Raw genomic sequence first — 27,510 nt, forward strand, 5'->3', positions numbered from 1 at the left:
TTTGGACACCTTATGGAAATGCATGTAGACACTGCCCACCTGACAATGAACATCTATGCTCTTAGCTGGCCAAACACTAAAAGAGAACCTACACTGATGGTTTCTGCTTTTCACCTCAGCCAGACTACAGCTCTGGAGGTCTTAGGCAAGGCAACATCAGCCTGAACATGACAGCATCCACTGCACCCAGCGATCCCCAGCCCTCGTGACGACAGCTCTGACAACTGATTGGATTGTCATATTTACAGCACCAACAAACAAGCATTTAAACAGCACCCACTTACTGATCCAATGTTTTTGATAGCAATGTGAAGTGCCTATTTAAAATGTGCCTATGGCAACATCATAGCTGGGATACACAATAACAGGTAAAGGTTGATGAATCTGCTCTGCTGCCGTCATAGACATACTTGATCAGTTCCGGAAGAGGCACTTCACGGTTCACACACACTAAATACTTCTCGATTCCGGTCAATTAATGTTCATTCCGAGCAATCTTGAAACCAGCTAATGACATATTAAACATAGCTACTCACTGTTGTCTGGTGTCAAGAGAGCTAGCATAGCCAGATGTACTGAACACCAAGACCAGCACAGAGCAAAACTGCATTACGTCAAGATGTGTAAAAGAGGATCCTGCTCCTGTAGACACTTATGAACACAAGTCCATCTACAAAACAATTAGGTCTTACCTTGTTCAGTGCTCCAGGTTGCTGTGGCCTCATCCCTGCCTGTCCCCCTGCCCCCATTTGCTGCCCCCCCTGCTGCTGCAGGGTTTCTGCCAGCAGGTTACTGTTACTTCCCATTCCCGGGTTGACCGGGTATCCCATTCGGGGCGAGCCGTTCATCACCTGGCCCCCCATCATGCCCTGGGGCGTGGGCCCCTGCTGCTGGCCGTTGCCCTTCTGGGCCCCCATCATGGCCCTGTTCAGTCCACCCACCATGCCCGCCTGCTGCATCATGCCAGCCTGCTGGGGTGAGGGGTGCTGCCCCTGGGGGCCCATGCTCTGGGGCCCAGGGGAGGCATTCATGCTGCCCAGGAGGCCCATAGAGCCACCAGGGATGTTGGTGGCTCCCTGCTGGCCCGAGGGGGGCGGCGCTCCAGCCCGGAGGAGCTCCGAGAGCTGTTTGTGTTTGGCAGCAGCATCCTGGCCTCCTCCCATTACACCTCCCAGGCTGGTGTGGAGCTGGCTGAGGTCCCCTCCGTTGACAAGGCCCAGCTCCGACGAGTTGATGAGCTCATCGGGGAGGTCATGCTCCAGGTCAAAGAGTGAACCAAAATCTGGGAGGGGGTAAGAGGAGGAAAGAGAGGGCAGGTTTAGTGGGATATCCTGAGGTGTACATTGAGAGCAGTAGCAAATAAATACACTTGTGCCCCTTGACGTTGCAAGCTCAGTAAGAAAGCTCTAACCTCCTTCAAATGTATGTGCAGCAATAATATTCATTCTGGAAAGAGAAATCAGGAAAAAATGTGGTGTGCAGAAACAGCCGAAAAAACCATTTCCGAAGACAAAAACTTCACAAAATGTCATCATAATATATGCACAAACTGTTTCGGATGGGAAGCATGCGGACGCCTTAAGTCAGTGCAGCGGCTGGCTGCAACCAACTAAATGAATCACTCCCCTTTCTGGACCCTAAGTCAGTGCAGTGGCTGGCTACAGCCTACCACCAAAGAGCTTCCTCTCCTGGGCCAGTTTGTGGTTTGATGGGGTGCCAAACATAGAGTGGACAGGGTAGGGTCAGAGTGCGAAGCCACAGAAGTAAACACTGACTGAGCAGCAGGTGGATATGTGTGTATAGAAGAGATGTATCTGCCTCTACATAGAGAAAGGGAAATAGCAGGCATTTCTGCTAAGATCTACTTGAATTGCCCCTGGCTGAGACACGTGCATTCACTTACAGTGCACGGTGGATACCAAACAAAGGCAAACCTTTGCGTCCTTTATGACTATCATTTGGCAAACAAACCTCTGGATATAAAACTTCAGAAACCAGGGGCAAGTTGTCCATTAATGACACCAGGTTGAGGGTGTGCTTGGCAGAGACTTGAAACGCCTACGTCGCCAGAAGCATCTCAGTCTCACCTCTTGCCATCTCTAGCTTAGAGCAGAGGCAGGACTGCAGCCATCTCAGAGGGGAAAAAAATCTTCCATTAAACACACAAGAGCTGATCCACTCAAATAAGCAAGCTAGCCTCAAATATGCAAGCATGCATCCTCAGTCAAGCTTGAGTCTCTTTCAGCGAAACAGGTGGATGTGTTAATATTTCTACACTATCCCCCAAGTTGCAGTGACTGTAGCACAGGGAACACTCAAATTGTTCTTCTGCACGGCATGGATACAACATCCGTACCTGTAGTTTTCAAGACCGACAAGCTGGGGGGGGCAGGAACTACCTCTGAAGCAGTGATTTTGCAAATGCTTGCTTGTGCAAATGCTACTGTGAGCGACTCCTGGTCCACAAGACTCAGTCAAGCACCGATGCCCCAGACTCCCATCACAATGGGAGGCAACAGACAGCAGCCATTTACTGTTCTAACATCCACCATTTTCACACCCCGGCCGACTGATCTTTCACTGGATGAAAGGTGCTTTTTTATTATTGAGGAAAGGAGGGGAGTTGCATGTTGCATTTGCTCTTCACTTCCAAACAGAATCAGCTTTTCACCACAGAGTGGTTTGTTAGACCTGTGCAGAGCCTTTCTTTGAATTCCAGTAATGACTTGCTTGGTACAACAGAACTTGGATGACACTTAAATCAGAGCTGTATGTTAAGAGAGAACATGCTTGTACAAGGCATGCTTCAAGTGAAATGGCAACTTGGTTGAGCTGGTACAGTAGAGATAGGCTGAGTTTACACAGGCACCCCAATTCTGATCTTTTGCCGAATTGTAGCCATAGTGCTCCAAAAAAGTTCAATCTAGACTTCATGTAATGTGAGAAATGGCATTGAAACGAAAGCTAACTTATGGAGGTACCTATTTGGGCAATCCTAAATTGTTTAATTTGTGAGTAAAAGCATCCTGATGACAGACATGACATGGAGAAACAAACAAAATGGGGAATTTTGGGTGCCAACTACCAGCCAAGGCAGCTAACTTAGCCTACCCATTTAATAAATATGAATTGCATGCGTCAGTGAGTGGGGTCTGCACATTTAGGAAATCTGATGTGTTTTTCAATCTGGCCTATAATAATTTAAGCGTGACATTTAACTTTTACCGTGTTATCAAAGTATTCAAATGAGTTAACATTGTAGCTAGTATTGAACGGGGCAGTCCTGCAAATGAGGGGCAAAAAAGCGCCGACAGGACTCAATGGTAGGAATAACGTCCAATACCACCTTATACTACAGTCCAAACAATTCAGACTTTAAAACAAAGGGTATGAAAAAACTAGACACATGCATACAAACGCCTAACATAACGTCACGCTGCTACATTGTAGCGACAAAAGGCACTACAACTTAAATCTGCTCACGAGCTACTTGACTCGCTCTAGCTAGTGTAGCCACCTAGCTACTAGACAATGCAGCAGTACACAACACACACAGAAGTGGTGATGGCTCGGTCACAACGCTAACTAGCTAGCTAACTGCCGTAAGTATAACAACACTTCAGACACCATGTTATAGCAAAGTTGTCGAAACAGGTTAAAATAAATGAACCCCTACACCAATCCAATACTAAAAATATACATGTGTCACCTTTCTGATTAGCTAGCTATGCCAATTTACCTAAGATAGCTAATAGCTAATGTTTTTAGCTAGTTAGTTACAGTAGTTACCCAAACATCAAAAGCATGCACCTTTATTGCTTGCAACGCTCAAGTTGAATATCTAACGTTAACTAACTAGCTGGCTATCCATAAATGGTAGTAAGCTGCAGCTAGTTAAACAGGATAAGTAACATTAGCTTGCTAAGTTGGCTAACTGTAGCTACCTAAATTCCAATAGTGAGTTCACAACTTGCTATAGTTGGACTATCCCATTGTTTCAAGCGGGCAGATAACTGGCTAACTTCAAAACTTTCACTTCAGACCATAACACTGGGAGGGCAATTAGCCAGTCAACTTTACTTTGACCAGTTGGGTAACAAGCAAACCTTTACTACTACTACTACCACCACCTATTTGGTAGCTAACGTTGGCATCACACAACCTGGTTTTATGATGATCATTCATGGTAACTTGGTAAAACAAGCTGGTTAACTTGCTAGGTAATATAACATCCCTGAACAGCTAGGCAGGACTGATAGTATTTCAAATGTTTACCGTTTCCATCACTGGCGGAGACTGAGAGAGCAGGGGATGATAGTTTAGGCCTCTTGGCTGAAGGCGGGCCGGACTCTAGAACATTATCGGCCATATTTTTTCACGAATTAAAAAATAGCTATATATCCACAAAGGATTGGCTTATTCCCTTGTTTGCGTCCTTCGAGTCCTTTCAAACTTCCCTTCTGTAAATGTTTTTTATTCTTCCCCCACCGTTTGGGGACGGTAGGGGGAAAGGAGGCAATTGCGATACACTCTTCCTTTCAGGGTTCCCACTCTCGATCTATGCTTAGCCGTAGCTATCAATCCCCGTCCCCTGTCGGAGATTTTGTTCTTCAATAGATTTCTCCGACTTTAGGAGGAGGGAAGGTGGAGTCGATGAAAAAGACAAGCAAGTAGGCCTTCGACAACATCATTTAGGCTCTTCGGCGTCGGAGAAATTGTCCCAAGACCTGTCCTCCATGGCAGCATCAGTCTTTTCCGCCATAGTCGGCGGCGAAATCGAGTGTTTAATTCTAGAGCACTCTGCTGAGGGGTCGTGTCCAGGGAAGCAAGATGGGAAACGCGATAAAGAACGCAAGCAAAACGTACCCCAGTGGTAGGCTACTGTTGGGGGCCTCGTCATGCAACAGTTATGAGAGACCCGAAAACTGATAAATCTTCCACTTGGTCTGAATTGCCATTGCAGTCAATGCAATTTGATCCCAACATTACCACAAAGTAATGAGCGGTCAAATAAGAAAATGATAGCGGTAGGTCCTTAGTCTAATAAAAATACACGGATGAATGTGTCCGACAGTGACAGAATATCAAAATCATCCTCATACGTAAATTGGGATCGTCAAGAAACAACTTGATAGGTTTATCTATATTCGGGGCTATAAAACCGGGATACCCAGTCCCAATGAGTGATAGTGGTTTAAGATGCATTTAAAGCATGGGTTAAAAACCTCATTCAACACAAACAATTCGCATTGTCTTTTAGATAAATATAGTATAGGAGTGCAATTCAGCTCTGAAAAAAGAATACCGTGAAGCTGACTGATCAAGTTCCGTTCTCCAATAGGCTGTACTACACTTATAGGCTAAATTAATTCCATGCATTTAATACATTTCCCTTAGCATCTACTTGTAGTCTACATCGTGTCATTATTTTGTTCGTTTGTCAATGCAAGGCACTGAATTGGAAAAAATAACGGACACTGAATGCACATTTGGATGTTGCACCCCTTTGCGCGATTATGCCAATTACATGCAATGAGGTTCAATTGAAGCAATACAATTTCCAGCAATTAGTTTGTGTCCTGAAAAATAATTTAGCCTAAATTCTGAGATTTGATGTTGCAAAAATCGTTTCGTGAGTTATAGCCCAGAATGTGCCAATTAATGTCCTACCAGATTGATCCAATTAGTCCTAGTTTTATTTTGCAGAGGACGTTTGGTTTACTTGCCCAAGTGTTTGAGATTTAAAGCTTACCCAAGAAAGGTCTTCAAAGGTAATCATATAGCCTACTGCAATAACATCACCGTTGATTAGAAAGATGAAATTGGTTGATAAATATTGCAAGAAATTATAGGTCACTGCGTATGCTGATTTAGGTTGCAATGCAAGTGAAGAAAAAAATCCCGACCAAGAACAAGAGAATACAGCGATGGGCGAAAATCTGATGAAGCGAGGGGGGTCGCTACAATATTATGGCTATTTTAGTGGCAAGCTTCCTCCATAAGATAATGATAGCAACACCCCCAAACATATTTGGGATCCACAAAATCCTTTCATTGAGTCTTTGTGATGGTAAATGCCCCCCTTCACGTTTATCCTAATTTATTGTTCCTTTAAACCTGCCTTTTATCCCCCAACAAATACCCAATATACATTTATCGGTATATTTGTCTATGCGGGCATTTTTTCATCGGTGGCGATAGGTAAATTATGATTTTTTTCATGTTCTATTTTTTCTTTCGCTCGCAGGTTTTTTTCTTCATTAAATATATTGCCTTCTTCCGCCTCTCCGCTCCGTAAAAACACCCATTCCTTGGATTTTCAGAGAATTTCCTTTTTTCACTCCCTCCTTCTGTCTTATCTTTTGTTTTTCCTTTCTTCTCTCTTTTCGCACCGACACGACACGACACCGCCACTCTTTCACCGGCGGGTCTCGGAGTCGCTGTTATCCGCGCTGAAGTCGCTTTCTTTCTCGGTATCTCCTGCCTCTCGGTCTGTCCGCACAAACAAAATGGCGGCTTGTTGTTTCTACTCCTCTGATACGGGGGAGGGTTGAGGTACAGCAACATTAGGCGTGAAGGGGGGTTGGTGCTCGGGTTTGCCCGGAAAAGCCTTTCGTATTTTTTCGGAGTTGCAAAACTAGTGCTATCATCTGTAGGGGGCAGTCGTGTTCCACCAACATATCAGAATATATTTTAGAGGGCGCTTCGCTTCTTCTCTATCGATACTAATAATCATTGCGGCAAACGATGCTCATATAGGCTATATCAGGTGTCTCATTTAGGTTGATTTATGACCAACTGTTACAAATAATAGAACTGAATATTTTGTTATAACAGCAGTTTCAAATAGACATGACTATAACACACACAAATATACATTTTGTCTTCATCAATAAACTCTCAAGTCTCAAATCCCAATATTCCTAATAAATTAGACAATTCATGCACAATAAAGCCATTCTCTAATGCTCTCCTATCCTGCAAGGAAATGTGAAATGTATTAGTTTTTTTGTGAGAACAGACGTTTTCTATTTTTATAATAGACAAAAAGACAATGAAAACATTACCACATTCAGATCCATGAGGAATAATCAAGTAGTCCTCCAGAAACCCATATAAATAATTGGGGGAAAGGGGGATGCTAGTGAAGATATGGAAGTGGATGTACCACAGCCTGTAGTAAATGTTTGCTGCCAGTCAAAAGATACCCTGTGTGTTAAAAAGGTGGATTTTGTGGCGCTCATTGCCACAGTTATAAACTGTACGGCTTAAGTCTAAAAGAAGTCTAAGAAACTGGAGATTGTGGCTGTGGCAGAAACGTTTTTGGGACTTAAGGATTTTATACTGAACAAAAATATAAACAACAATTTCAAAGATTTTACTGAGTTACAGTTCATAGAAGGAAATCAGTCAATTAAAATCAATTAATTAGGCCCTAATCTATGGTTTTCACATGACTGGGCAGGGGCGCAGCCATGGGTGGGCCTGGGAGGGCATAGGCCCACCCACTGGAGAGCCAGGCCCAGCCAATCAGAATGAGTTTTCCCCACAAAAGGGCTTTATTACAGACAGAAATACACCCCACCAGACGATCCCGCAGGGGAAGAAGCCAGATGTGGAGGTCCTGGGCTGGCGTTGTTAAACGTGGTCTGCGGTTGTGAGACGGTCGGATGTACTGCCAAATTCTCTAAAACGATGTTGGAGGCAGCTTATTGTAGAGAAATTAACAGTAAATTATCTGGCAACAGCTCTGTTTGGACATTCCTGCAGTCAGCATGCCAATTGCACGCTCCCTCAAAACTTGAGACATCTGTGGCATTGTGTTGTGTGACAAAACTACACATTTTAGAGTGGCCTTTTATTGTCCCCAGCACAAGGTGCACCTGTGTAATGACCATGCTATTTAATCAGCTTCATGATATTTAACACATTCAGGTGGATTGATTATCTTGGCAAAGGAGAAATGCTCACTAACAGAGATTTAAACAAATTTGTATACAAAATTTGAGAGCAATAAGCTTTTTGTGTGTATGTAAAATTTCAGGGATATTTTATTTCAGCTCATGAAACAAGGGACCAACACTTTATATGTTGCGTTTATAACCCTGTTTCTATCCCGCACAGTAGGTGGCGGGATGCACATTAAATTGTGCAATCGCCAATTTACAGAAGACGAAGAACCCACTGAAATGTGACCCGTCACTCATCTTGAGAGGGATGAACACTCACTCTTGCTCACACTCAGCATTTTGAGGAGTGTGTACAGTCACCCTCCCCATGTCTAGTCTCTCTCAGCCCTAACTCTGTGCACAGGCTCTTTCAACATCAGCAATGGTTTTGGGTGTGTCAGAGGACAGGATCAAGGGGTTTATCTCGTCTTGAATCACAACGTCGTCCTCTATTCTCACCCCAAGTCCACGGAATCGCTCAGGAACCTGGTCATCGTCCTCACATATGTACAGCCCTGAAAGAGAGATGGACTGGAGTGTAGTCACTTGATGCATTCATGCACACACATGCATTAAACACTGGAACAGTAGTGCTTCAGTATTTGTGTAGGAATCTCTGGCTGTTTCACTGGGAAGGCTGGGTTTACACTCCACAAAGCATTCTCCTTAGCAAAACATAATGATGCTTGTGTAAAGTTACAAATTCTACCATGCAAACTATGTGGAGCCCACCGTGCGGCGAGTGGTTCAGTAATAAAGCGGTTGCCTCTACGGAGTACACCTAGTGGAGTGTTAATCCAGCCTAAAAAGTGCACCGTTTCTCAAAGTTTGTCAATCAGTTGAATATGACTAATATGAAGAACTGAACTGTGTGAGTGAATGAGAGAGATTGTACCCTGGCTCTTGTATACAGTACCTGGCTCTATAGTGATTGCCATTCCAGGCTGGAGGGGCTGAGACCGGGAAAGCTCAGGGGTATCGTGCACATCCATGCCCAGGTAGTGACCAACATGGTGGGGGCAGTAGTGCCGCGCCGCCTGGAAGCAGCAATACGGGTCACCGAACCAACAAACAACACTGCATGTTCAAGCTCTGCACTCAATGTTCCAATATCTCACGTAAAACTAATCATTCCATGTGCTGGTAAAGTTACCTTCCATTACAAATCTAGATTTATCTATGGTCAAGTTTCAGTTTGAGAAATGTAAGTTCATTTATTACTGCTGGTATTCATCTACTTGGTTATCTATCAATGACATATAATATTTGCTTTTCAGGAGGGAAGGATGAGTGTTGGTCCCATAAGTGCAAATAAAAATGTATCTACTAAAATTACCACAGTTAGACTTGTGTATGTCGCAAATTCTATTGCGTTCTTATTCAATTAGCATATCTGCTAATATGCTAAATAAACCTGCTCAACTGGACAACATTTGGTTGGAGTTCACTATTAATCTTCATATTGAGGAATTTGCTAGTCAGGATTGTTAGCAAATATTTCATCAATTGTTTAGCATAAATTGTCTCCCGAGTGGCGCAGTGGTCTAAGGCACTGCATCACAGTGCTAGCTGTGCCACTAGAGATCCTGGTTCGAATCCAGGCTCTGTTGTAGCCGGCCGCGACCGGGAGACCCATGGGGCGGTGCACAATTGGCCCAGCATCGTCCAGGGTAGGGGAGGGAATGGCTGGCAGGGATGTAGCTCAGTTGATAGAGCATGGCGTTTGCAACGCCAGGGTTGTGGGTTCGATTCCCACAGGGGGTATGAAAAAAATAATGTATGCACTAACTGTAAGTCGCTCTGGATAAGAGCGTCTGCTAAATGACTAAAATGTAAATTTAATAAATTCCTTGTGTTATTACACTTCAATTCGCAATGCAAGTATTTTGAAAGAGCACAGCTGCTCAATCAAATGTACATTAAACTTTGGTTTGGCTTGCTTTCTTCCCTTTTCCCAGAGTTGAACTGCTACAGGAAAGTGGTACCTCGATTATAGGTAGTACACAGGGATATTGTGCTTTACGAAGCGTGTAATTAGGTCACTACTTTACAGTTTAAATGGGCCAGAAGACGTTATGGTCATTTCCTGACCACAGACCATCGGAGAGAGCAAAGTAAACACAAAATATCAAATGTTCCTGGATTCATTGCCCAGAAAATATTTTAACTGTTACTGATAGGGTCCCTTCTTTCAGTTCTGTGTCTGCCTTTTATTTTGACATATATATTTATTATTGTCACATACACCGGATAGGTGCAGTGAAATATGTTGTTTTACAGGGTCAGCCATAGTAGTACAGTGCCCCTGGAGAAAATTAGGGTTAAGTGCCTTGCTCAAGCGCACAAACAGATTTTTCACCTTGTTGCCCTGCAATCATGGGTAGGCCTAACACTTTATAATAACGGTCAGTAATAAACCATTTATAAGGCATTTACAAACAGTTTGCTCACCATTTATTAATCATTACTCCAACATTAGTACATCAAACTACTACCACAGTGTGATTGTTTTGGAATAAAAATGTTCAATATATTTCCTTAAACATCCTGTGTTGTGTTCGTATTCTTTTAACATTGACATGTTCTAGGCCAGGTTTTCCCAAACTAGGTGTCGCGACCCCATGTGGGGTCGCCTGATTTGAAGTGGGGTCGCGAGAGAATTCGCGTTTAGTTCATAGATCCAAATGTTATCTTTAGCCTGTGGACTTTTACTCTGGAACTAGTATGCATTTAAATTTGCATTACTTGGCCTAGGCCTATTTGTGATTATGTGCAACCTCATAGGCCTAATATTTTAGATCGGAGTCTTAGAAAATGTATGATTATTTCTCACGTTGATCGTTAGGCTACAAACTAACATGTTGCTGTTGCTATTGTCTACCCTTGACTCTTACACTGAGGATGATGAATTTAGGGCCTGATGCCCCATAAACGCGGAGAGATTTTAGTGTTTTTACCATGTTGCGTCCTGGGAGGAACCATACGCTTGCCCGGCTATTGCACCGGAGAACTCTGCATGTTTTTCCCAATCGACACGGCAGAAACCGCACGCTTGCGTTTGCATGTCTGGATTGTTTTTTCGGTAATTAACCATGTCTCTGGACTGTACGCACCTTTTCAAATCGGTGGTGTTAAAGACTGGTTCTAGTACTGTCTGAATCTAAATGTAAAATCCCATCTAGACTTGTCATTATTTTGCTGCTTTTACTGTCAGGAAATGTGCAATCTAACCCAGGTCCTGACATTTCTACCCCATCTGAATTAAAAAGGTCAATGGTCTGAAGTTTCTGCACATAAATGTAAGAATTTAGGATTATAAAGGACCTAAATGGTTTATTACTGAACGTTATTAGTATTAAAGTGTTTGTTATCTAATTGGGTTTTTGATAAACAGCATTAGCCTCCAATACCCTTTCCTAGCCATTGAGTCTCCGTAGTTAAGTCCCCTTAAGCCACAAAATATAACCTATTACTTTCAATTAAATATTACTATTATAACATTTGTTAATAAGTGATATATTATCATTTAAGTTGATGCTAAACACCCTTCAGTTATCAATGCATGCATTTGATACCATTATCAGTTAACTTGGACATGGAGTTATTTTCTCCAACCATGGAACTACTTTGAGCAGGACACAGCGACACTGAGCGTACCTTAAGTGCATCAGCATCACTGGTGGAGCCCTTCACGATGCCCAGCTGTTTGAGTAGGCGTCCCAGCAGGGCCAACATGGTGCTGTAGATGTGGTCCAGACTGACTCCTGGGGAGCACAGAGACAGACAGGCCTTCTGCACCTCCAACACCCCCTCATAGAACTCTGCCTGGGCAGGGCTGAACCTGGGCTCACCATGCAAGAGAGGGGTAGAAAAGGAGACTTCATTAAAAGGAGGTAGCGAGGAGAGAAGGAGTGAACATCCAAAATGTTATCTTTGTTGATGCAACTTACTTCCCGTTCACTGGCCAGGTGCGAGTAATATCACTGACATAACAAAAGTATTCACACCCTCCATCAAGTAGCACCATCTCCCCATTCTGAGAGAAAGAAAAGGCAAGGAATTGGGCAAAGTCTTGTTTGTCTGGACACAAACAGAGTTACTGGTATAGATGTAGTATGTACCATCGTTTGAAATGTTAGGATTTCATCTTGGCAAAACCGGGGTGTTCATAATTCTAAAACTCTTCTGACCTCAGAATTGTGGGCCCACATTTAGCAGCAACATTACATATGTCCCTTCACCTTGACAATCTGGTTGTTGTTTATGTAATGAAGTGTATTGGCTCGATTTCCACCAGCAACCACGGGAGGATAGGCCAAGAAATTGGCTCCATGGGCACGGCACTCAAAATCAAACTGGGATTGAGAAAGAGATTCACATTAGCATTTCATCATTGTCGTTGCTACCACAGGTGTTAAACCATATTTTCAATGACAACACACCATATTTATAAACAGTGTCTAGAGACCTGTAACTCACCTTAGCATACAGTAGAGCTTCATCAATGTCTCCTTGAGACATACCCATAGTCTTCTTGAATGCCTGAAAGAGGGGATGCAGAGGGTTTACGTGAACAGTTGAGAGTGCTTCACTCATGGCGTGTGTGTGAGGTGACTCACCTGTGCTGTGATGCGACCAGCCTCCTTCATGAGAGCCACCTCGGCTGGGCTCTTGAGGGCCCTGAGGGAGTGTGTAAGGGGTCTGAGAGAGCGCACCATGGGCCCCCCTTCCAGAAGGGGCCGAACATGGGTCTGGTGGAGCCCAGGGTGGCAGGGCTTGGAGCCATCATACCACACTGTGCTACCTGAGAGAGGGGGAACAATCAGAGTAAAATTGTTAGTGATATAGTTTGTCTAATTTCTTTACATCACTTTGAAATGGTTGAAACAGCTGCATTTGTTCGGAATTGTCACGCCCTGGCTCTGGGGACACTGTTATGTTGAGCCAGGGTGTGTAGATTTCTGTGTTGTAGTTCTAGGTGTTTCATTTCTATGTTGGCCAGTGTGGTTCTCAATCAGAGGCAACGAGTGTCAGCTGTGGCTGGTTGTCTCTGATTGGGAACCACATTTAAACAGGCTGTTTTCCCACAGTAGTTGTGGGATCTTGTTCTAGTTGGTTTGTGTTAGACCGTGAACTGTCACGTTATCGTTTTGGTCATGTATCGCTAAATAAAGAGTATGTTTGCCTGCAACGCTGCGCCTTGGTCCTCCTCTGTATACGACGATCGTGACAGGAATGAAAATTAGATCCACAATTTGGAGCTACGTTCCAGGCTTCTAATCCCTAATCTTTCATCCCAAGAGTAACATTTACTCTAAAATATATATGTTCAAATTACTTTCCCCTTGTTACCCCCTACCTTTAAGGCTTTTGAGTACAAGTCCCAACTCTTCTGTGCAGTGGACCCTCTCCACCCCCGTCAACGCTGCCGCCCCGTCCTTCCCTGACCTGGGCCCGTCCCACAGCTCCCTGGCCGGGTCCCTGCGGGGAACGAAGAGGATGGCTTGGTCCGGGCGGCCGGTACCACACAGAACCAGGGCGCTGTCTGGCTCGAGGATGCCTGTGAGATAGAGGAAGTCCTGGTTCTGGTGGAAGGGGTAGGGGATGTCATTGGTCATGTAGCGGATTGGGTGGGAGAGGACAATGACGAGGTGTTTGTTGGACGAAGCAGTGGGTCCCAGCCGATCTGCCTGAACCTCGATGAGAGAGGCCAGTCTTTGCCGACGGAGATCAAACTCTGTTTGGGTTAAGCCAGGGGTCACCTCACCTGTGACAGAGAGCAGGAAGGGGAAGAAGAAGCTATAAACCCACCATTCAAAACTCCCTGAAGCAACTGCACTGTACTATACAACAGTATTCGTACCCATAGTTTGTGGTTGTGAATAAGATAACAATGAGCTTTGATTTTGGGTAAATGCTGTAGAGTAACTGATTGGCAGAAATGGGACATAGCTGTATGCCCATGAGTACATTCACCATTTTTGATGAGGTGTGGATGAGTGAAGGGGCTTAGCTGGCCGAGGTATCTTGGTGGAACCTTCTGCGGTTTCCACCCTCCTGGTTTAACGGAGACATTCCGGCATGGGCACCACAGATGACCTGCAGAGAGGTTTCCAGTGAAGGAAAAGTTAGCAAATAAATTCACAGTTCTTTTTCACCTACTTACAGAATATTGCACAATCAGCTGGCCATACAATTCTACATTTTTAAAAACTTAAACATGACATTATAAGTTGATTCTATAATAAAAGTAAGACATATCATTGGGGAATAACATGCATTATGCTTTCCATCTTGCCGAGGCAAGCATTTGTGTTATACAAACATACAATGTGAAATTGGCTTGCATAAGTCATAGGGAAGATCTCAATTGCATACTCCTCACGTCCTCTCTCCTCGTCTCCTTAAACCCCATTGGATGAGAAAGCAAGAGGTCCCGCCCCTCGGACCTTCTCCTCCAATAGGTTTTGAGAAGAGGACGCCAGGAGTACACAATTGAGATCTTCCCCCTGATTTTCCCCCTGACTACAGTAGTTAGATAAGCTCATTTGTATGGACAGTAACCAGATATGAAAATGACCTTTTAACATTGTAATAAATTAAATACAAATAACCAAATATTTCACCGCTCACCTTGACTCCAAAAATGTGAGTGTGACACCAATTGGATAGCCGATCTGGTCAAAATGATAGGTGAGGGCAACATTGTTGCAAATCGGTCAGACTATCAGCGACAGTTAACTCCCACCACCATGATGTCCACAAGTGGTGGCGCTAAATTATATTGAGGTATACACAATTACATCAAATAGAAATACTTTAGCAGACTAAAAATCAAACATAAACTATATCAAATGACTACCTCTTCATACGACAGCCAACGAACAACATGTGAAAATGTGTGACTGTATCATGTAGATAAATGCGCCTGTCTGCCGTGCTTGTGAGGTGACAGGTTTCAGCCTCCCCTGTAAAACAATCGTTACCATTGGTGGAAGTACAATGTGAGGTTTTTGATTGGTTAGCAATTATATGACCTCTTTTGTTTGCGACTTGATCCATTCACGCAGGACCTCCTCGCTTGTTTTGTTTGTCATAGGGTTCTATCTAATTAATGCCTGCGTTAAAAAAATAAACGGACCCAACATACACCATCGACTAGTTATTTAAAGCGATTGTTGTGGAGGCTTGGTTGCACCCCTCTATTCGAAGCTATCCGTCGTTGAAGATCTGTCTGGTCATACAGGTAGCTAATCTAACCCTCATATACTTTGTTTTATTGGAAATAATTAGCCTTTCTGGTTTGTTTTCTCTGATTTTATCATGCTTTCAAATAATCCCCACGGCATGGCTAACTCGACAGAATTCGAGAATATTCTATCCTCACAATCCATGCTACATGTGCCCTGGGACAAACTATGTTTTCTGAGATAAAGGAGTTAGCTAGTTTATTAATAATACTACGTGAGGCTATGCACCACATGTGTATGCTATCAATGCTAATATTTAACTAGCGTGCAAGCTACCTAGCTAGCAGTTACATTTTTACCACCTCTTTAAGGAATACCTGGGATAGGATAAAGTAATCCTTCTACCCCCCCACCCCCCAAAAAAACAAAAACATTGTAAAGTGGTTATCCCACTGGCTATAAGGTGAATGCACCAATTTGTAAATCGCTCTGGATAAGAGCGTCTGCTAAATGACGTAAATGTATTGTACTTCCTCGCACTTTCTTGTTGTGTAGCGTGTGCTGGACCTGTGAAGTGAGAATGGACCCGCGGAAAGTGCATGAGTTGAAGGCCTTCGTGAAGTTGTGCGACGAAAATCCCTCCATATTGCACCTTCCCGAGCTCGGCTTCCTCCGGGCCTGGTTGCAAGGGTCAGTTGATAATCCTTCTGTTTATCGCACAGCGTCAAGCGTGCACTTGCTCTTTATCGTCAAAAGTAGCGGGCCACTATCTGTTAGGAGTCGGATCAACCCATGTTCAAAACCCGGTTTATTCTCCGGATATCAATAGTATTAGCGTTAAATGATTGAGGTCATTGTTAATGCATTCTCATGTGATTTTTGTTGTTGTTGCCAATAGCCTACTGTTCAGAGTACTTTCAACATCTGCTTCCCCAACTACCCAGAACGGGAATGCCGCAGTCACACCCACACACTGCTGCTAAATATCAGACATATTTCGCTCTCTGTCTATGTCAGTACAAAGTACTGTATTCGTTTAAGAAAAAAACAGAAATTCCTACTGTACTAAGTAATACGCCAAAATGTACTGGCTGCAGTTGGCAAAATTGAAAGGCGCATATTGGAGAGAATGAAAAATTGAAAGAAGGTTCTGTCTCTTTTTTTTCCCAGATTGGGAGCTACAATTCCACAAGCCCCCCAAAATGACTCTTCATGCAAGGTATAAGTATGACTTGTTTCATATATCCATTCAGTTGCTATATTTGACAGCCTACCAGTACAGTTAAGCCAATAAAACTTCTTAATTTCAGGGTGGGTGTCCATGTGCTGGAGCTCCTCCCCCTGCCTCTGCTCCTGAGCCCCATGCCCCCTCTGAGAGTGAGGAGAGTGAACTAGGTACGTCCATGGCAGCATTCTCACACCTGGCCCACACATTTTCCCACAGTCACCCATTGAGTTCGAAAAGGAAATGGGTACACAGGCCAAAGATTTATCGTCCTCTGAAAATGAAATTATTTTTTAGACTCTCACACCATATCAATAAATCATCACCCAGACATTTACAGTTCCATTCCATCTCATAAATTCAGTGATGCAGTGAAGACCGCAGATCAACAAACAATACGTTGCATGACCACACAGTCTGTAATGTTGCCTTATAAACTGATTGCCAAGCTCTTGAGCAATGCTTATACAACAACGGAATTAGAGGCTAAAGTCCTTGATGGATCCCCTTGCTTCTTCAGAGATCGACCAAGATGGGGTGATTGAGCCAGACACAGACGAACCTCAGGAGATGGGAGACTTTGAAAATCTGGAGGTGAGAATATTTTTCTCTACTGAAGATAAGTACGTTGTTATTTATATAACATAAGGATGGGAGAGTGCATGGAAGTGCTTTTCATTTGGGGAGTTTCTGCAGATGAGAACTTATGAGAAATGCATCCAGTGAGCATGCAAGCCCTGAAGAAGACTGCTTGAAATTTCCCACCCAAAGCAGAAGACCACATGGCATCTCATATGACTTGCAGATAAATAGTGTGTTCTTGTTAGGTGACAGAGGAAATGATGGACCAGGCCAACGAGAAGAAGATGGAAGCTATCGAAGCGTTAGGAGAAGGTGGGTTGGTTGTTTTACATTTTAGTCATTTAGCAGACGCTCTTATCCAGAGCGACTTAGTTAGTGAGTTGTTCTGAGGTTCTTGCATTGACATTGCACTGACCTTGTAGTAAATCGGGAAGACATTTTAATAACAAATGGTTATAATTATCACTTTTTGGTGCTGTCAAATACAGGTGACTTGCAGAAAGCCCTGGACCTCTTCACTGAAGCCATCAAACTCAATCCACGGGTAGCTATCATGTATGCCAAGAGGGCAAGGTGAGTCCCACTGCTAGACTTAACAATGCCATACCACATGATGTGCTCTAGTACATGATCACTTAGACTGACGTATGTTCTTTGCCAGCGTCTACATCCGGATGCAGAAACCCAATGCAGCTAAGCGGGACTGCGACAGAGCCATTGACATCAACCCAGATTCTGCACAGCCCTACAAGTGGAGGGGGAAAGCTCACAAGTATGCTGCTAGATAGGCTGCATATTCAAGTTCATCACAGACACAATGCAGTTGTATATGATTTATAAGTAATACAATATAGGGGTGTGCCGAGTAGGCTCTGTCGTAGCCGTCCGCGACCAGGAGACCCATGGGGCGGTGCACAATTGGCCCAGCGTCGTCCAGGGTAGGGGAGGTAATGGCCTGCAGGTATGTAGCTCAGTTGGTAGAGCATGGCGTTTGCAATGCCAGGGTTGTGGGTTCGATTCCCACGGGGGGCCAGTATGAAAGAAAAAATAAATAATGTATGCACTAACTGTAAGTCGCTCTGGATAAGAGCGTCTGCTAAATGGCTAAAATGTAAATGTAGTCGGACAAAACGAGTATCGTAAGGGATATGGGCAATTTTCTGGAAACGATTTGATCAGAGTATTTACTTTTCATTATCCGTAATCGGAAAAAAATACATTTTCAAGTGTCGGCACACATCTTTCTCAAGTCAGTCAGTCATGTGCGAGGTTCTACATGGTCTAAATAACTCAACTGGCTGTCTGTAAAGAAAAGGGTGGGCTGTACGTTGATCATACTGCTCTGATTGGATATTGCTCTGTTTTACTGCTCTGTTTTCCTTGCATGTTTTCGGTCTGATCATTTAGATAGCTGCTGCCTGCTACTATGATAAATCACATGGCGAGGACATTTGCTATCAAGCTATCAATGTGCATAATATCTAACATGGTTAGGGGGAAAAAATATGAAATGCTGATGCGCATTCTGACTGAGTGTCAGCAAACTTGGCTGCCCGCTGCAAGTTGAGGACACAGACACACACCTCCCCGCGCTGCTCCTAATCTGCAGTGAATGTGCAGGGAGGTATTTTGCCAACATCTACTAAGGCATATTAAAACACTTCTGCTTTTTCCGGTCACGAGTATCCTCCGATCTGACTATCAACTGTCAATTTACGATTACGAATAAATAGTATGGCCATTTTGGCACACCCCTAATACAATACTTTGATAATCACATTTTGAGTGTCCTTCTTCTTTGTGCGTCAGGTTGCTGGGGCACTGGGAGGAGGCAGCGAAGGACCTGGCCACTGCCTGCAAACTGGACTACGACGATGACGCCAGCACCATGCTGAAAGAGGTCCAGCCCAAGGTACCCAGCCACTGACTTTTTCATACCTGAGCAGTTTCAAGGTTGTCTGGTCAATCAGTGTGTTCTGGTCTGACTTTCAACTCATGCTCTTTCACTCCTTAGGCTAACAAAATCATTGAGCACCGGCGCAAGTATGAGCGCAAGCGGGAGGAGCGAGAGATCAAGGACAGGAAGGAGAGGGTAAAGAAAGCAAGGGAAGAGCATGAGAAGGCTCAGAGGGTGAGTGTTTGGTGCAAGAACAGAGGAGAACGACTAAGAATTTCAAAATAAAGGGTCTCAATTAAATAAATAACTCTGCACAGGAGGAGGAGGCTAGACAAGCAGCAGGAGGAGGTGGCTTCCCAGGATTCCCAGGTATGAGATGAAATGTCTTGATGAGAAGTTGATTAGCTCAATCAGGTTTGTTAGTGCAGGGCTTGAACAAAGGCCTGTAATTTCTGGCCCTATAATTCTCCAGTATCACGATCACTCAAGGGTCCATTGGAGCCCTGTAATCGCATTAATCGTGTGTTCCTTGTCTCATGCTGTAGGTGCTGGCGGTTTCCCAGGTGGTGCTGGCGGTTTCCCAGGTGGGGCTGGTGGCGGTTTCCCAGGTGGGGCTGGTGGCGGTTTCCCAGGTGGGGCTGGAGGCGGTTTCCCAGGTGGGGCTGGAGGCGGTTTCCCAGGTGGGGCTGGAGGCGGTTTCCCAGGTGGGGCTGGAGGCTCTCCTTTCGGCATGCCTGGTCTGGGAGAGCTCTTTAACGATCCGGAGGTGCTCAACGCCATGAAGGTACGACAATCCTTACATTTCACCTGAAGTCTTACAGTTAGCCCTTGGATTCCATGTCAGTATCCATATCTAATCCCATCTCTCTTGTGTGTTGTCTCCAGGACCCTGAGGTGATGGCAGCTTTCCAGGACGTGGCTCAGAACCCAGCTAACATCGCCAAGTACCAGGGTAACCCCAAGGTCATGGCCCTCATCACTAAGCTGAGCTCCAAGTTTGGGAGCCCTTCGCCCTAGAGGAGAGGAGGTGACGAAATGAGGGGCGATTAAAAAGAGGGGAGCGGGAAGAAGAACGAGTGGCGGGAGAGTAGCAAATGGATGTAGTCAGGTGTCGGGAGAGCTTAAAAGCTTCTTTGAGATGATTCCACTGTGTATGGATCAAATGGGTAATGTTGATGGGCAAATGGGTAAAGAGGAGACTAGAGGCATGCAGTAAGTTTTACACTAGACAAGGGGGGGGGGGGTCAACAGCAACTCTTATACTGTATGTTCTTAAATGGAGCCCACCTATTCGGGGCTGTTAGCATTTTGTGGTTACTCAAGCCAACTCATGGACACTGATGGGAGCACTACTGGTTAATGATGGAATCAAAACAGCCTGTCAGAGCCTTCTCATTCAGAATAACCCATTGACTCCACTCTTCCCACCCACCCCATCCCTTGTTTTTTTACCTGAATCTGGAATAGTCAAACAGGACTCACACATTAGACACCAGCGCAGAGGAACATTTTAGAGACATTATTATATGGAGTTGTCATCTTCTGTGTTCTCTACTGAGCCAACCAAAACAATGGCTGTTTGTCTTCTATCAGGAGTGGATGTGGTAAAGCTATTTCCCTCAGGTTTTCTGTTTTACTCACCTTCACTGTAACGTACATTTTTTTCATGTCTGACTCTCCTTCCAAATGCAAGTTTAAAAAAATATTACTATTTTGTTTGATTTTGAAACCGTAATGGAAATATCAATTCAAATCAATAAATATTTGGTTGTTGCAAATATTTTGTCATGGTTATTTTAATCAGATGAGTTGGTTATTAAAATGTAAGTTCCCATTATTCCCCATGGTGAATACAGACCATGGCATTAGGAAAACGTTGCTTCATTTCACCAGTTCTGAATGCCCTTGGTGCATTTGTCAATTAATTCCCAATTTCTCATTCAACTACCTGTCAAGAGGCACAGGGCGTGTACATTTTTGGCGATCAGAATGCCTCCTATCACATTTGTATATATCCACCAGTGGAGGCTGGTGAGGGGAGGACAGCTCATAGTAGTAGCTGGAATGGAGTAGATTAAATGTAACGCGTGGATGGAGTGTTTCATGCCATTCCAGCCATTACTATGAACCATCCTCCCCTCACCAGTCTCCCATGATACCCCCTGTATGAATGGAGGCAAAGTTGGTTCCTGTTTCAGTCATGCATTTGGTCATGTGGGTCAAACAAAAACAACCTAACATATTGGTTGACAATAGAGCCTCCCACAATGCAGGCGATGGCTGCAGGATGAAGTTGTTGAAGAGCAAGACATGTAGGCAGGCGCAAGTCGGACAATTTGATTTGATTCGACATGTAGGCAGGCGCAAGTCGGACGATTTGATTTGATTCGACATGTAGGCAGGTGCAAATCGGACAATTTTGTATCCCCATAATGCTTCGAAAGGCGGTGACCATCATTGCAGACGATTTTAAAAGCAAGGCGTGACTTGACTAATTTACAAATCACCTTGCATCATAAATAACTACTTAATATTATTTTTAGATCAGTCAATCGGTCACAATTTACCCATGATGGATCACAGTTTTGATGCTCTAGAACACAACCAATAACCACGTTTCCATCCACAGTTTCATGTTTTAAAAAAAATCATGACAGCTCTGATGGAAACAGGAAGTTTCGGTACATTTTAATATGCTACAGATATTTTGTTAGTTGGACATGGTGGATATTTTTGTGAAAATAGCGATGGAAACGCCTTTATGCGCGAATATTGATACAAAAAATAATATCAAAGTAAATTTGGAAACCCGATGATATGGTGTGTGGTCCTTCCACTACGACTCCGGAAACCATGCAGTTTATTAGGCTAAAATGAAATAATTTATGAACTTCAAAGGGTGGTGAAAGTGCACGGTGATCTTGATGCTCCTTTCCAATAAATATTGAGGGTCTGATTCTGGTGACATCATGATCGATGCTTGACTGCTGTTTGACAAATCCATAATTATCCATAATCTAATTGTGTAGGCTATAGGCTACATAATGAGTTCATCATAATTAATTTAATCTGTAGCATAATAAACTCCACGCTTTCCCGACGAGTCATAGTGAGAGGACCATACGTCATCACGTGATTCCAAGTTTACTTCATTAATATTTGCACATAAGTGTTTCTACCGACATTTCTCGCATAATTAATTTTACCAACACCTAGCGTATTTTGTTTTGTCGACATTTGGAAAGTTTACCATAAAATGTTCAGTTTCCATCAGGCCTGTCAATACATTTCTTTATCCGCCATTTACTTTACTCGCATAAAAAGGTTGGATGGACACCTGGTTACTTGTGGGAAAATGCGCATATTTCCTTTATGCGGATTTTAGAATATAAACATGAAAATCTGTCGTCAATTGGATGGAAACCTAGCTACTGACTAATTGGGCCTTGTGGCCTCCAGCCTGTACCGCAGGTGCTCACACTGCTGTGGCCAGGCCAGGGCTGGCCTGCTAATCTTCCCTGGCTATTGGTCTTCCTGCTGTGGATTACCACATTGTTTCACGTGGGACCAGTGTCTAAAGCCTGTTCCCAGTCGAAACAGTTCGCGAATATATTAAGACGACATTTTGTGACGTTTTTGTTCGTTTTTCTGTTAGGCAGGGTTTTTTTCGGCTGTTCGTGCACACACTTTTCTTTGTTGAGGCAAATCTAAATTCGGTAGTCGGAGTCTACGCCCCGACGATTGGTCAACAGTACTACTCCGAGTAGGAGTGGTTTAAACCGGGTGAAAAGTGATTGCATTCGTTTTGGAACGGGTTTGCATCCTGGGCGTGAGCCAGGTGCCCGCTCTGGCTGACAGTGAAGTCGGCTCAAAACAAAAGTGACATAATTAAGCACATGGAGTGACGAGTAGGATTCTGTGTTTTTATATGCAAAAAAACGCTTTATCTGCCATCCCAATGAAAACTAGTTTGAAAATTCAAACATTTATTTTATGTAAAAGAGAAGATGGAAGTGGCACCATGCTGCCTTATTGACAATATGACCAAACTGGCGCTGACTACTGTTTGATTTGAAAAGGACGCTCCTCCCTGCTTTCGCCAAATGTGACAGGTCATTGCCCGGTTCATCCTGGGCCAGAGTAATAGAACTCCCTCAGTGGGAACTATGGACAGGATTATTTAATGAAGTGTTTGTTGTCATTCAATGAGACTACTAGTTTTCGTGCACATTTGTTCATTTGAGAAATACTGCACCAAACATCTTAGATGTAAAATTGCACATCTAAGACCTCCTCAGCAAAAACATCTAAAACGAATTACAGATTTATTGATTTAGCTTAGATTAATTCTGATTATTTTGAAGAAGCTGTGTTGTTGCTATGGCATTGCAAGAGGGACAAACAGTAATATTTCCACTTTAAAAAAGGACTGCCTTTTAAAAAGCAACGAATCCCTTTGTAAGTCGCTCTGGATAAGAGCATCAGCTAAATGACTAAAATGTAAATGTAAAGCGGCCTACGTGGCATCAGGTCGAGTCAGAAACAGTTATTCTAGTGTCAAAATTAACTACAAAGTGTAAATAAGACAATTTTGGTAATACATTTACATTTTAGTCATTTAGCAGACGCTCTTATCCAGAGCGACTTACAGTTAGTGAGTGCATACATTTTCATACTGTAATAAAGTCAGATTTGTCTAAAACAGAGTTTGGAACATTTGTGCGTCACAACAGATAAATAAGGTTGGGTTTTGATTTGAAGATGTCCATTTGGCCACTAACATGGCATGAACAGCTGCGTTGATTGCTTTCTATCCAATAGTATAGACCAGGGTTTCCAAAACTCGGTCCTCGGGACCCCAAGGGGTGCACGTTTTGGTTTTTGCCCTAGCACTACACAGCTGAAGGGAGTATGCGAGGCACAGACGTTAGCTGTGTTCGAATACCCATACTAACATACATAATGAGTATATACTACATACTATTAGTTCATTTTAGTATACTGTAAACAAACAGTATCCTTTCAGTTGAGCGTACTAGCGCTTCGCCTGTCTACAGGAAGTTGATGGTACAATATTTCTCTACACTATCCTATCTTATTTTCTCACAAACTGAAATTAGGCGAACTATTAGTTTTAGCAACCAGGAAATGGCAGAGCGATTTCTGCATAGTGCAACTAAGTGATGAACCATTTCATCTTACAAAAATGTCTAGTTCATTTGTCTTTCAGTCAATGATGTGTAACTTCCAACACGAAAAAAAACCCCATTCAAAATAATATTAGAAAAATCCCTTAAAATTGTATTTCTATGTCTAGTCCTCAATTCAAATCGAGGCAGTAACACAGAACATTGTTGTTTATTTATAATTTACAACATTGCAAATTCAACTTTAAAAACGTTGTTTTCCAGCTAGCCTAAAACAATGAGACGGGGGGGGGGGGGGGGGAGTGTCCTCAGTATTTGCAATGTCCTCAAAGTGGAGTCAATCATACCAAGGAGAAAGCAACAGTAAGCATGAAACTTGCAGAAGCCCAAGTAATGGTCCAGAGTCTTGCACCTAGTGTCCATATCTGTAAGAGGGAAAGGGAGTGTTAGTTATTAACTGTTTGACATACACAACCCATCTTCTATACAATTTGAGGCGGCGGAATAATGCATTAGCACCAGAAACACAGACACATGGCTTTTGTTTTTTTCAGCCATCTACTTCCCCAAAAGGCACGCATACTGCAGCTCTGATTGACTGCAGTTTAGCTAGGACCAGAGTAGTGTTTTGAATAAGTGTTATGTATAAAATGATGATACTCACTTCTGAAACTCCCACTCCCTGTTGTCTAGGGGGCACACCTGCCTGGTCTTCAACCAACGGGAGATACAGTGGAAATGGAATGCATGCTTGGAGAGGAGAAGATACGATTGACATAACAGCAAACCAAGACAATAGCTGTGTTCGAATACACATTCTAACATAATGTATACTATATACTTAATGAGTATATACACTAGTTCATTTTAGTATACTGTAAACGAAAGGCCTCCTTTCAGTTGAGCATACTAGTGCTTCGCCTGTCTACAGAAGTTGATGCTGTTGCTATGCAACCTCTTGCTAGTGCGCTCTGAGCGGAGTTCCAGAGTGCGCTCTGAGCGTTCGTAAATCCAGAGCCTTGTCAGATTGTCCGTTCATAAATTCAGAGTGTTTCGCTCTCAGAGCGCGTCTCTGGAGTAGGGTTGATCCGAGCGTTCTGACCTCACAACGGCAGTCAAGCACCCAAGCTAACGTTGGCTAGCTATTTCAAGACAAATGAGAGAACACCATTTTACTCGCCCTAGCAGAGTTGTTTAGGCTGTTTTCATGTTATTCAGAGAGTTGGTGACTATAACTGTGCTGCTGCCAACAATTTAATAACGTTTTTTTGCCTACGTTTACTGAAACCAGCCATATATTAAAACGGGTGTTGAGCATTCGTAAATTCATCAGTTATTCTGCGCTCTGGCACACTCATACGAGTGCTCTGAAATCGGAGCAGATAGCCAGAATTAACAATGTCCATTGAGAAAGCACAACGACTATACCACTTAGCTAAGAATTACGTGAATAATCAAGTCGTGGATAATTATGTGAATAATCAAATAAACGTTGGGTAGTTCGTTTGATTATAGTTAATATACTGCCTGGCAAGTTCAATGTATTAGTAGCCAACTAACGGTAGGTAACTAGCTAACATACTACATTTACATTTTTGTCATTTAGCAGACGCTCTTATCCAGAGCGACTTACAGTTAGTGAGTGCATACTACCGGTACATACTGCTGTAATGCTATGCGGTTCGTAAGGATAGTGTAGCTAACAAATTGTCAGCCAACATAACTTATTTGAAAAGTCATTACTTTATTACATTTCTGAACATTTTCTTAACATTTGTCATAATTAGTTAAAGCAAGGAATTTGTATCCGCTCTCGGACTTCGGCTGCATATTTTCCGCCATTTTCTTCAAATCTGAAAACATTGTGAAGCCACGCCCATTTCCTGAAGAATTGCATCATGGGCCTAAAAGCACAGAAAGCGTCCACTGCTTGTATACTTCGTATTTTGGAGAATTTAGTACGACATACTAACTATATCCGTACTATGACCAATAAGCATACTACATACTCAATTTATGTCACAAATAGTATGGTTAGTATGAGTATTCGAACACAGCTCAAAACATTTTAAAAATTCTATACTTTAAGGGTAGTTCAATATAATGCAGATTAGTTTAGATCATGCTGCTGTTCTTTCAATACTCTCACACTGAACTTGACAATCTAACTGATCAGGATGTATGCAACATATACAAAAGCAAACAAGTCTGACTCACATTGCAGACTCCCCAGGCTACGGTGCACTCCTCTGATGTGGCAGAGGCCTGGTTAGCCTGGCACTCTATGCCTATGGAGAAAAAGAGTAATGTGTCAGAATGTAACACTCACCTTTATTAGTCAAATAATGTTAACAGCATACTCACAGAGATCCATAATGTGATTCCTACAGATAGCACAGTTGTCCACCACAATGTCCCAGGCCCAAAGTGCCACTGCATTCCACTGTAAGGAAGTGTCACATGAAATGACAATCATATCACTGGCAGTTATTGTGTTTGCTTGATATTGCTGTTGTTTCGAATAGGTATTAAAAAGGAGTATATTGTTATTCACAATTTATTAATGTTAATCTGGCGTAAGGAGACATTTAGTCATTAAAATCACTATTGCATTTGGCATTTAAATCAGACAAGTTAGGCCTATTTCAGTATCCACATTGATCACAAACAAGGCACAAGACAAAGGAGAAAATGATAGTGTTTGATATATAATTTTTCAATCATTCAGCATCAATAAATAGACAACCTCACAAGTGCAACTGGGCCTGTCATTTTAGCAAGCTAGTCATTGATTTCGTACAATGTCAATGCATCTAAAACCGAACCTAGTAGTGGTTGGCTAGCTAACGTTAGCTACCATTAACACAAACAGTGATATTAGTTACGTAATTAGGTAGCTATCACCCCTACAAGTGAAATGCAAACTCACTCCCCCAAACAAGGGGCTCCGTCTAGTTACAGCTAGCTCGCGAGCTAGCAAGTTATGCTAACTAATCCCGCGAAGATTGTACCTAAACACGTATTAAGCCTATGGTAATATACAACCTTACAGTATGTCTAAAATGTAGCTATGGTTTATTTGAAAAATAAATACCTTCTTCACTTCAAAACGTTTCTTGCTTGCGCCACTATTCGTGGCGCTTGGGGTATCAACATCCATCGCTGCCGCCATGTTGACTGTCGAACTTTCGTGTGAACAGAGATGTTAGAGAAAGGAGGAGATAGAAATCCCATTGGGCAATGAATGGAAGACTGTATAACGCCCCACCCAGCGGACTGTCGACCAATCGTGTTCACATTGTCATGCTGCGTCACACGCAATCCCTTCTCAAAATCAGCGTACGATGTCGCGTTCAAAACAACTGGGAACTCGGAAATCTCAGATTTCAGTGCGTTCAAAACAACCTCGGCACTCCGAAAAAAATGAGCTCGGACTGGGAAAACCGTTTTGAACGGTCATCCAACTTGGAATTCCAACTCGGGAACTGGGGGCTCTTTCTAGAGCTACGACTTTCCGACC

General features: G+C 43.2%; 4 protein-coding genes across 11 annotated transcripts in view; 1 reads left to right on the forward strand and 3 right to left on the reverse strand.

The window, feature by feature from the left end:
- Positions 1-6,491, reverse strand: part of LOC311103671 (histone acetyltransferase p300-like) — a 32,102-nt gene extending 25,611 nt beyond the window's left edge. For all 5 annotated transcript variants that reach the window (XM_084145287.1, XM_084145288.1, XM_084145285.1 and 2 more), the window contains exons 1-2: positions 4,276-6,491; positions 693-1,282 (exon numbers count right to left, since the gene is read on the reverse strand). In XM_084145287.1, coding sequence (XP_084001413.1) covers positions 693-1,282; positions 4,276-4,369 — 684 coding nt within the window. In that variant the 5' untranslated portion in view covers positions 4,370-6,491. The remainder of the gene's footprint in view (positions 1-692; positions 1,283-4,275) is intronic.
- An 871-nt stretch (positions 6,492-7,362) lies between these two features.
- On the reverse strand, positions 7,363-14,926 carry xpnpep3 (X-prolyl aminopeptidase 3, mitochondrial). 3 transcript variants are annotated; one of them, XM_084145323.1, is made up of 11 exons: positions 14,812-14,898; positions 14,583-14,723; positions 13,926-14,048; positions 13,309-13,716; positions 12,569-12,753; positions 12,429-12,491; positions 12,191-12,304; positions 11,900-11,985; positions 11,607-11,790; positions 8,866-8,986; positions 7,363-8,464 (listed from the first exon to the last, which is right to left on the reverse strand). In XM_084145323.1, the coding sequence occupies exons 2-11, from the start codon at positions 14,653-14,655 to the stop codon at positions 8,298-8,300; spliced, it is 1,524 nt and encodes a 507-aa protein (XP_084001449.1). In that variant the 5' UTR covers positions 14,656-14,723; positions 14,812-14,898; the 3' UTR covers positions 7,363-8,297. The 3 variants fall into 3 exon arrangements, with proteins under 3 accessions (XP_084001449.1, XP_084001448.1, XP_084001450.1); XM_084145322.1 differs by having other exon boundaries at positions 14,583-14,926; XM_084145324.1 differs by lacking the exon at positions 8,866-8,986 and having other exon boundaries at positions 8,320-8,464; positions 14,583-14,888.
- Positions 14,927-15,044: 118 nt separating this feature from the next.
- Positions 15,045-20,618, forward strand: LOC311138261 (putative protein FAM10A4). The gene is made up of 13 exons (XM_084172938.1): positions 15,045-15,195; positions 15,695-15,829; positions 16,310-16,358; positions 16,450-16,534; positions 16,885-16,958; positions 17,192-17,258; positions 17,435-17,519; positions 17,608-17,718; positions 18,756-18,858; positions 18,961-19,077; positions 19,161-19,212; positions 19,389-19,627; positions 19,729-20,618. Exons 2-13 carry the CDS (start codon positions 15,720-15,722, stop codon positions 19,858-19,860), a joined length of 1,224 nt encoding a protein of 407 aa, XP_084029064.1. The 5' UTR covers positions 15,045-15,195; positions 15,695-15,719; the 3' UTR covers positions 19,861-20,618.
- Positions 20,619-24,185: 3,567 nt separating this feature from the next.
- LOC311144446 (E3 ubiquitin-protein ligase RBX1) lies at positions 24,186-27,200 on the reverse strand (the record flags this gene model as incomplete). 2 transcript variants are annotated; one of them, XM_084180463.1, is made up of 5 exons in its annotated part: positions 27,085-27,199; positions 26,355-26,433; positions 26,208-26,278; positions 24,655-24,740; positions 24,186-24,415 (listed from the first exon to the last, which is right to left on the reverse strand). In XM_084180463.1, exons 1-5 carry the CDS (start codon positions 27,160-27,162, stop codon positions 24,403-24,405), a joined length of 327 nt encoding a protein of 108 aa, XP_084036589.1. In that variant the 5' UTR covers positions 27,163-27,199. The 2 variants fall into 2 exon arrangements, with proteins under 2 accessions (XP_084036589.1, XP_084036590.1); XM_084180464.1 differs by lacking the exon at positions 24,186-24,415 and having other exon boundaries at positions 24,651-24,740; positions 27,085-27,200.
- Between the last annotated feature and the right edge of the window lie 310 nt (positions 27,201-27,510).

This window comes from Coregonus lavaretus (assembly GCF_964263955.1).
Source record: "Coregonus lavaretus genome assembly, chromosome: 2".
Taxonomy (NCBI): Eukaryota; Metazoa; Chordata; class Actinopteri; order Salmoniformes; family Salmonidae; genus Coregonus; species Coregonus lavaretus.